This window comes from Bidens hawaiensis, unplaced genomic scaffold (assembly GCF_021521415.1).
Source record: "Bidens hawaiensis isolate Kalapana, Puna unplaced genomic scaffold, B.hawaiensis_p1.1 tig00026008_1, whole genome shotgun sequence".
NCBI lineage: Eukaryota > Viridiplantae > Streptophyta > Magnoliopsida > Asterales > Asteraceae > Bidens > Bidens hawaiensis.
The window spans coordinates 150,932-161,870 of NW_027494187.1; the positions used below are offsets into that span (position 1 = coordinate 150,932).

Sequence of the window (10,939 nt, forward strand, 5' to 3'; positions counted from 1 at the left end):
GTTTGCCTTAACGTGGAGATCGAAAGTTTGAAGCTTGTCTTTACCGCTGCTGTACGTGACCATAAGAGCCTCCCATAGCGTTTTTGCTGTTGGAAACTCTGTTAGGTTACTAGCGAGTGATGGTTCGATGTTCTGGATCAGCCAGGAAAAAATGACTAGATCATCCTGTTCCCACTGATCATATTCCTAATCAGTGGTTTTTGGCGGGTCTTGGGTAAGATGGTTTAAAAAAGCTTTCGATTTCCCCCTATGGCGACTCGTATCATCCGAGCCCATAGAGGGTAGTTTTGGCTAGTGAGATTAAGGCTGATCTTTAGGCGATCGGAAGAGTTTGGTTTGGGATTTTGGTTTTGGGCTTGAATTCCTCCTTTTAGGAGGTTGGCAATTTGGATGGCTAGGTTATTGCTATCTTCCCCAGACATGGCTTTGATTCTGGTAGATGATGAGCACAAAAAAAAAGATGTTTTTGGATCATAAACGCCGCTCTGATACCATGTTGTTCATGATAATCAGAGGTATGACAAGGAATTGAATTGAGGAACTTGTAATTCTGATATATTTTACAAAGAAACCAATACACAATTTATAGACTGTTACAATGTGCTAAAACAGGAAACATAATCACAATATTAACACAAATGGCTGTCAATTAGCTGAGTCCTAAAAATCAGCTCCATTGTTGAGGCAAGGAATCGGTCTCTTTAATGGGTTTATTTTGGGATATGATGGTAACTGATCCCTAAATATTCTAACAGATACCATTCCAGATGGTCCACCGTCCTATATCAACGAGAGGCTCCCCAACCTTAACACTGCCCTTTATTCTGGATGTTGAATGGTATGTCAACATTACCCGCACACCTACTCCCACGCGTCCAATCATTAAAGGGGCATTGGTGCGGGCAAGTATGAGCCGCCTGTGGCCATTCCCTAACTACAATCCCTACTTTTGCAAACCGGACGGAAGTTAGTGTGTAACTTATTCATCACCAAGTCTCTTTTTATCAAACTTCGCTTTGGAATCTAGCCGTTGCTTGTTTCTCTCTCTCTCTCTCTCTCTCTCTCTCTCTCTCTCTCTTAGGTGAGGGTCCTCTGCTAGCCACGCTGGTAAACGAGGTACCTGGGATGATGAAGCATCATCCACATGATCTCGCGCGCTTATCCATACTGGATCGGACGCATGATGCGTTTTACTTTCCAACCACTGTCCGCGCCGATGCTTTTGTGTCTGAGGCCATGTACTTAACAGGTGAGAAGAATTTAAATCCTCGCCCTTTGACTGCTCTAACTCCAGATGGAGTAATCGTATTACTCACGTCTAGTGATGAATCATGATCTGGCGAAGAAAGTAGTCCTTTACATATTTCAGATTATAAGGATGTCTTGCGTGCACTTTCGGATTTAGGTCATAAGCTCAAACACCGGTTGGTTACCACTGAGACTGTGGGATCCGCGCCTGCCAACCCTGACTCCCCAACTCAAGAGCCGCCGCAGCAGTAACCTGATGCTCGAAAAAAGACTGATCAAGGGGTGAAATGCCCGATCCCCACTCATATTCTGAAAAAGGCCAAGAAGACCCACCTTAGCGAGTGTGTTCAAAACGTTGCTTCGAAGTCTTCTAAGAGTAGAGTGTTTGAACGCTTCTCTCGACCCGTCATAACGTATTGAGATTGTTATTTTGTTTTTTAGGTCCCGCTCAAGCGCTGGTGAAAGGCGTTGTAATTCCTGAGCCTCCACCACCACCAAAAATGCCCAAAAGGCTGGTCGTGTCGAGGAAAAAGTTGAAAGTTGTGCTAACTTCTGCGGACACTGAACTCACATATTTGTTTTGTTTTGGTATGCTAACAAGTTGGAAAATAAAATGTCATGAAAAGCTCATGGGAAACCCAACACATCGAAGAAACATTGGTTTATTTGTTTTCTTACTTGATTTCATTGGAATAACAACTTATGATTTGATTTATTTACTCAATTACTCAATTATTTGAATCAAGATTCATTGATTCAATCTATTCACATACTCAAAAACATTTTAATTCCCATAATTGAGCACAAATCATTCACTCGTCAAGACTCAATTACCACAAGTCAATTGAAACAATTAACAATTTTGAATTGGTTATTATCACATCTACCTTATCACATCCACAAGTTATCAAATAATAATTAATATTTTATTTTGGTTTCTCCTACACATCTCATCATATTATCAAACTATCAAATAAATTAAAACATATAAAGTTTACTCAACATAAAACAACATCAATCATCTATTTTCTATAACCACCTCATGGTCATATGTATAATCAAGGAGATAGCTCATGTGATCTTTAGAATATGAACTTAATTTCAAAACATTAATGCAATCAATTCAATCTCGTTCATTAACTTCTTCGATAGTTATTTTAATTCATTTACCCTTATTCATCCTCATAACAACAACAAACTTAAGTTTACCAACCCTACTCCAACTTGACTTTGTTTTTGCAACACGTTCAAGTTCAACCTGGTCAAGCAATCTCAAATTAATTAACCTCAGTTATTCAAGTTTTTACAAATTTAATTAATCAAGGTGTTTTGAATCAAGATGAATCAAATCAATCATAATTAACCTTCTCAAAAAAGATTTTTTATTGTTTTCGTCATTTTTATCTAAACATATTTTGTCTTTTCAATAATACACTATATACTCTTTATTTTAGTTTTAGAAATTTAAATATTTTATTTAAAACAACTCAAGAGTTCAATTCATTTTTAGCAATACTTTATAAAAATATGATCTACTGGTTTACAATCAAAATGTATTAAAACTCTTCTCACAGTGTTATGTCTTTCAAATATTTTGTAAACCAAAACGACGGGACGAGTTATGTGGACCATCTGATGATAAAAGTAATTATGATCCGAAACATAATTATCAAAGTTCTCGTATGGAAATCATAGTACGTACAATAGTGTGTCATAATCTAGAACCGAAGGTAGTTTTGGAATAATGGTACAAATGTTAAGATGATAAGGATATTGTGGATACGCAGCTAGTACATCCTATATATAAGTGCCCTTATCGGATGTCATTTGTAGCGTTGCGCCGACTACTCGAAATTCCACATTACGATATATTTTGAATTTTATTTGCAATTTTTATTTTCTCAAAATTTATCAATTCTAATACAAAATTTGTTTTAGTATTCTCTAATTTCGATACAAAATTCCCAAAAGTAGGGGATAGTGTAGCCACTTGGGTTTTCATATAATATATTATAAAACAATACCCGACCTGTTTTCATTTTAGGGTAATTTTAATCAACAAAACATCGCCTTTTATCGATTTATTATTATTGTTTATTATTTAATAAATTATAGAAAATAACTTTGAATTATATACATTTTCTACCATAAACCTTAGTTTTAACCCATTTTGTATCCAACCATGAACTTGAAGGACTAAATTGCAAATCTGATTAATATATATATATATATATATATATATATATATATATAACCATAATACAAAACCCAAACCCATAGCCAGAACCCGTATCTAGCTTCCAACCCGTAACTCGTTTAATTTCGTGCACCTTAATCTTCGTATTATAAACAAAATTTATTCACTAAATCGTTTATATTGCATAAATCGATCATCAACGACTTGTTAATTAAAGTATGGGATCATAAATGATCCGCTTGATCAAATAAGTCACTGTCTTTACTAAATCAGTATTATACTATCTAGGGTTTATAATAACTCAATTAATCTCGTTGATACGTTCCTATACACCTCACAAATCAAAGCCATAAAGCTAATTTCATTATAAGAGCCTGCTTGTATCAGTTCTTGTTCGTGTTTGATCCGTTCATATGTTCATAAATTTGACCCTCAATTGATCATCATTTGAGGTAATTCTTGTATGTTTCTGGTTCGTTGATCATCCCTAAACAATAACCTATGATTAATTGGACAAATAATAATCAGATAAACGAATTGTATTTTATAGGGTTCTTCCTGATTTGGAGATAAATCGGATAGTGTATTTAAATTTTTGTTTTCATAGGTTAATCAACTAACACCCGTAGTTTGGGTGTCTCTGTTTAAGCCTCATGCTTCGGGTTGGAGTGTGACAGCTTCATGATTCGGGTCTGATTCAACACGTATATCTAAACATGTTTATTGTTTTTTGAAGAAGATCTAACACAAACTCTTCTTGGTTTGGATTCGAATATGAGCCGAAATGAAAGAGGAGTGTTTGTGTTTTTTTAGTGTGTAGGGAGGCAAAGTTGGCGGAATGAGAGTTTCAGGGATTTAGAGAGGTTTAAGGGTGTTTACATATCACTAAGCCCAGGGAACTAAGACCCATTACCGTCCCTTATTTCATCTTTTATTGTCCAATCCCACAATATATTATTATTACTTAACTTAACCAAATCATAACACACTATTAAGTAAACGAAATTCTTTTTGGTTTATTATTATCAAAAGTAGAATATTACATAGCGGCATTTGAATTGGGGCGGTTATTATTATTTTTATATTTAAATTTTAAAGTGATGTGAGTGAGTCACGGGCAAAAATAAATACACATATATAAAAACATTCTTTTAAAAACCTATGGGCCTTAGGGAAATGAGCATGGTGCTTCAGCCCTCCCTGTCCTCCCCTTAGGACACGCCTTTAACCTGTTTAAACTTAACCTAAACGACTTTCGTTTTAGATTATCATTGTGTTCACTTTTCGTGTCTGATTTTAACACTCCTATGTTATACCCACATGCAACAATCACTTTATAATGCATGACATTGTGGGTATGTTTGGTATGAGGTATTGGAATGGGCGATGGAATGGAATGGAATGAGCGAGGGAATGGAATGAACGAGGTAATGGAATGGCTTATTACCATTCCATTGACATGTTTGGTTACCATGAGGGAATGACATGATTATCTTTTGGTAAGCTAAAACAAGCTGGAATAAAATAAAAATTGTATTGAGTGGCAGTGGGCGGCGAGCGGTAATGGTGGTGGTGGATGGTGGGCGGCAGTGACGATGGGCAGGAGCGAATGTTGGTGGTGGCGGTGGTGAAAACAAAGGTGGGTGGTGGTGGCGGCGGGCGGCGGGGGAGGTGGTGGTGGGTGGTGGCAGGCGACGTAGGCGAGTGGTAGAGGGCAATGTGTAGTAGTTGTGGGAAGCAGGTGGAGATGATACAGTGTGAAAGAGAGATGGAATGAAAAAAAAAACCAAAGGGGGTGGATGAAATGAATTTGAGGTGTTTTAGAGATAGAATGGGTATGGTAATAGTTGATTCCATTCCATTGACCAATCATATACATTATTTTTCATTCCATTATAATGATCCATTATATTTCGTCTCTCATTTATGCATACCAAACGTTAGCCGTATATATTTCATTGTTGCCCATCCTCACATATAACGTATTCAACATGCAAAAATTGCCCATGTGGCACGTGCATGCTAGAAATTTTTAATAGTAAAGAAAACTAAATTGAATTTCCAAGCAAACAAATTTACCTTATTTTGGAAATGACGTTAAAGAACATAAAACTGAATTTTAAAATAAAACTAGTATTTCGACCCCCTGCGTTCCCGTGGGGGGGGGGGGTTGTGTGAAACCGTAGCTGAAGCCTAGATCATGGTGATTAAGTGTCAACCCAGTCTTCTCGATTTTGAACACAATGGCCTTGAAAATGAGAAAGTAAAAGTTTTCAATGTTGTGTGTTTCACATTGCTTGCACAATGTTTTTATGCAGCTCTCAACTAATTTAGATTGTACCAAATCAGAAGTAAAGAAACATTGTACTAATTTTAACATAATAAACCTACACTAATTGGGTGTAGCACTTAAAAGAATAAAGCTTTAAAAAGCATCTGAAGTGCCCAAGCTTAAAAAAGCATCTAAAGACTAAAGTGTTCAACTGAAACTCCACATCCTTTTCCAGACCTGTAAATACACAACATAATTACAAACGCCATCATTTAGGTAAGGTAAGCAAAGAGGTAAAAATGTAAATACATACATTATAGGTGAGCAAGACAGCCCGCTCGCTTAAACTCAATTCCAACAGCAATTCCTCCAACTACAAAATACTTTCCATCATGTTTAGATGATTAATAAAATGATTTTCTTAGAAGAATATAAAAATAAAATATGTACCATGTTTAAAGAGTTATAGCCCTTACCTACCAAACCGAGCCTAAGTCGACATAAAGCCTCCGGCAAAACACCATCTCACAATCGCTGCACACTCGACGATATACAACAATCGGCAACCACAACAGGCAACTGGCACAACTCTACCACCACCAAGGATTCTGAATTTGAACCCGACAACAACAGGCGGTGGGTAAACCAAGCCACTAACGCACGTGAGCTAACCCCCCCCCCCCCAAAAAAAAAAAAAAAAAAAAAAAAAACTTCTATTTCGATGACACAAAAACTCTCATCAGCACAAAAATATTAAGTTTCTTCAAGTCCCAATCAAACAACATGGATTTCTTGTACCCGTTGGTGTTGATCTTGCAATTGTTGCCTGAGAGCATCATTGATCAGATGCGGGTCAAATCGTTATCTTCCATTTTGTTGAAGAGAGGGAAGATTTATAAACCACACTAGTGCCATTGATGGTTCTGGCACTAAGGGTTCCAAACGGAACCCGGCAACAACAGACGTTGGCGGGGTTGAAATCGTAGTTTCATCAAAGAAAGCCCTATTAAACGTAAGATCATTGTGGCTCGCCAAATGTCATCAGATTTGTAATGAAGTGGTCTTCCTTTACTATCGACAGTTCCGCATGCCAACATATGGAACAAATTAATTTTGTTTCAACCAATAGAGTCAATTCAATGCTATTGTCACAACCATTGTTCTATGAATCTGCCAGGAAATAACACTCAAATTACCACTTAACATTCCTACAAAGACTCTATTTAAACTTACATGAATGTGCTATGCTTGTTTTAAAGATACAATTTGAAGCAAATAAACTCATAGTATCTATCTATTTTTTGTTTTCATTTCTTGGTTGAAACATATATAGATGATTGGAGCTTTGTTTTAAGTACATACATGAATGGAGATACAATCTGTCAATTACTCCAATCAAAATAATTTGCATAAGTTGAGAAACTTATCAAGACCAATTTATTTCTTATCCATGCTTCTCAACTTCATCTTGATATCTTCCTCAATTTCAAGTGATGGTGATTTTTGTAAATTCATTAACTGCGATTTTACACTCGATTTTCCTCCATTTGTTTACCGCCGGCGCCATAGACAGCCGTTTCGACAACACAGTCGCCTAGGGTTCAGACATCTAGGCAACATCAGAAATCGAGATTCATGGAACACCGTCGTAGGTCGTACTCGCCAGACAATCAACGGTGGTGGTTGCAGAGTAAGAAGAGACAAAAGCAAATAGAGAGAGAGAGAATAGGTTAGGCTGAGGGGTGTGGAGCGCGAGAAAGGGCGCGTGAGGCCATCCGCTCTACATAGGATTCCAGGTTTTACAGAGTGCAAATTTATTATGAAGAAGATAAAGGAGTAAGATTTAAAAGGATATTTTTATTTCATAACTGTTTTTCCCGAAGGAAAAACTTCTTGATATCTACATCGTTTCTCCTCTAAGGGGAGTTTACTCAAAAATTAGAACAAGTTTTTAATGAACAATTAGATACCCTCCCAGTGGATCAAACATAACTAATGTTAGAAGTGGTAAATACACTTCTCCAGATGTATCTCTTATATCCACTGAGATTTCTTCAGTGTTGAAACAATAAAAGATTTTATTTTTTCTAGTAAAAGCTCTTGAAACAAGACTTTGTAAATTATTAGGTTGGTTAAAAACTTGCTTAGAGTTAAGCTTAAATTTAAGCTTGTTAATTTTTGATAATTGATCAGAATTAATCATGTAATCTGATGAAAAACCTTTTTCATTTTCACTGAAATTTATTATTTCAGTTGTTTGTTGTTCTGTTTCTTCAGAATCTTTTGAAAACAAAAGTTTGTTTTCCATTATTGAAGAGTTTTAAAGAGTTTCTTTCTCTTATTTTTTAAAAAAGAGCAACGAGGCTCTGATACCATTATTGAAGAGTTTCAAAGAGTTTCTTTCTCTTATTTTTTAAAAAAGAGCAACGAGGCTCTGATACCATTATTGAAGAGTTTCAAAGAGCCTCTTTTCTGATCGACACTCGCCCCTTTTCTTTTACTTGTAATTTTCTTAAAGCATGTGTGAGTAAACTCCCCTTAGAGGAGAAACGATGTAGATATCAAGAAGTTTTTCCTTCGGGAAAAACAGTTATGAAATAAAAATATCCTTTTAAATCTTACTCCTTTATCTTCTTCATAATAAATTATGAAGAAATAAGAGAAAGAAACTCTTTGAAACTCTTCAATAATGGTACTAGAATTTTTGAAGAAGAAGATATTAAACTCTTCAATAATGGTATCAGAGCCTCGTTGCTCTTTTTTAAAAAATAAGAGAAAGAAACTCTTTGAAACTCTTCAATAATGGTATCAGAGCCTCGTTGCTCTTTTTTAAAAAATAAGAGAAAGAAACTCTTTGAAACTCTTCAATAATGGAAAACAAACTTTTGTTTTCAAAAGATTCTGAAGAAACAGAACAACAAACAACTGAAATAATAAATTTCAGTGAAAATGAAAAAGGTTTTTCATCAGATTACATGATTAATTCTGATCAATTATCAAAAATTAACAAGCTTAAATTTAAGCTTAACTCTAAGCAAGTTTTTAACCAACCTAATAATTTACAAAGTCTTGTTTCAAGAGCTTTTACTAGAAAAAATAAAATCTTTTATTGTTTCAACACTGAAGAAATCTCAGTGGATATAAGAGATACATCTGGAGAAGTGTATTTACCACTTCTAACAAAGGGAGAAATTGCAAAAAGACTTTTGCAAATAAAACCAGAGTTAAGAAAGTCCCTCTCTATGGTACATATTGGCGCTGTAAAAATTCTCCTAAAAGCACAATTTAGAGATGGAATTAACTTTCCAATAAAAATGGCTCTAGTTGATAATAGAATTATCAATAGACAAGACGCTCTCCTAGGAGCTATACAAGGAAATTTAGCATATGGTAAATTTATGTTTACTGTTTATCCTAAATTTGCCTTACATCGAGATTCAAAAGATTTCGATAAAACTTTAAGTTTCATACATCAGTGTGAAAGAACCGATCTGATGGAACCAGGAAATAAAGTATTCACGATTAATTATTTAATCTCATATGCTTTGACAAATAGTACTCATTCAATTGAGTATAAAGAAAAAGAGAATATAACTATAGAAGATGTATTCTCAGAAATCGGAACCATTGAAGGAAGTAAATTTTCAGAACCTTCACAGTTACGAGAAAATTGGGCAATAGACATTGCTCGAAACAAACAAATACTTGTGTCTAAACCAAGGCATAGTTATGCTGGAACCTCTTCACATTTAAAAGAAGCGGGTAGCAGTGAACTTCAATTAATGAGGTCTATGTCTGAAAGGATAGATAAGTACGGTGAAATTTTAAAAGAAGTTGTTGGGATATAATGTCCTCAAAACTAATTTTAAATGCTATAGCTACTTTAGAAGAAGAAATTGTTCATAAAGAAGCAGAAATAATCATATATTCAGCAAGAATAAATGAGCAAAGAACAAACTTTATGTTAAGTTATGACAAAAGAACTCTTAATATAAAAATTCTAGAAAGGAAAATCATTACAGCTAAAAATGAAATCAAAAATCTTAAAAAAAGGATGACAATAATATCCTCCATATGAGTTCGCTCGTAAAAATAGAAGAATTAATTAAAGAATTAATTAATAAAATAGACAACATGGCTACTAAAGAAAATTTAGAAGTCATTGCTGCAAAAATCATCAAAGATGTCTTAGATAAAATTGATGATCACGAAAAAACACAGCCTTCAACATCTGTAAGGCAAAAAGAAAAAATCTCTGAAAAATCACAGAAATATTCTTTTCCTAACTTCAACGTAGGAAATCCATCATTAGGAAGCTCCAAAAGTCCAAATGCGCTAACTTGGCCTTTTAACTCTAATGAAAAAGACCTGCAAAAGTCAGAATAAGGCAATGATCAAAAAATCTTTAGAAACAGCCTTTAGAAATACTCAATCTAAAAAGAATGAATATAAAATGCTCATTCACTACATACAAATAAAAATTCATTACTTGATGAACGACATCAATATGGATCCTCAAGAAAGGCTCAATAATATCGCTAAAGAATTTTCAGCCTTATATAATATTAAGAACCATTTACAAGTTCTTAAGGAAAAAGAAATTATCATTTCTATAGCTTAAATTAAAATGAGTTCTATTACGCAAAAATTAGAACAAGTTTTTAATGAACAATTAGATACCCTCCCAGTGGATCAAATCAATGAACTCGTTCAACTTTTGTCTCTAAGCGAAGAAGAATGCGAGAAAAAATTCTTTGAAAATAAAAATTTAAACGAAAAATATTTCTCGAAAGAAACAGTTCTGGCTATCCCAGAGCCTAAAACAGAAGAAGAAGAAGATTCTTCTTCAGAAGAAGATGAAATTCCAAGACAAAGTACTAGAATGCATCAAGCTAGTACTAGTTATGGTAGAACACGCCATAAAAAAGCAAAAACTGAATTCTCTATGCCATATCATAAGGGAATACCTAGTGCTAACAATGGAAGCTCTACTGCCATTGACACTATAAAATAGACTGTATCTTTGACCTCGAAAAAAGAAAAGAGGTAATTGATAAATGGAATACCGAAATTAGCCTGATAATTCAGTCTAATGAAGAAGAATTCTCTAATGCTAAAACCTTGTTATTATTAATAGAGCATAAGTCCGCAGGAATAATACAAGATTTTATCAAAGGAACCTCCTGGAATGAGGATTTAGATGGTATTGATCTTTTTGAACA

General features: G+C 34.7%; 1 protein-coding gene across 1 annotated transcript; it reads left to right on the forward strand.

Moving 5' to 3' along the window:
• The first annotated feature begins 9,031 nt into the window (after window positions 1–9,031).
• LOC143572781 (uncharacterized) lies at window positions 9,032–9,565 on the forward strand. The gene has a single exon (XM_077057839.1). It carries the CDS (start codon window positions 9,032–9,034, stop codon window positions 9,563–9,565), a length of 534 nt encoding a protein of 177 aa, XP_076913954.1.
• The last annotated feature ends 1,374 nt before the right edge of the window (window positions 9,566–10,939 follow it).

What these genes read in the sequence shown, in the direction of transcription:
- LOC143572781 (XM_077057839.1), top strand. Translation starts at nt 9,032, where the DNA reads ATGGCTCTAGTTGATAATAGAATTATCAATAGACAAGACGCTCTCCTA.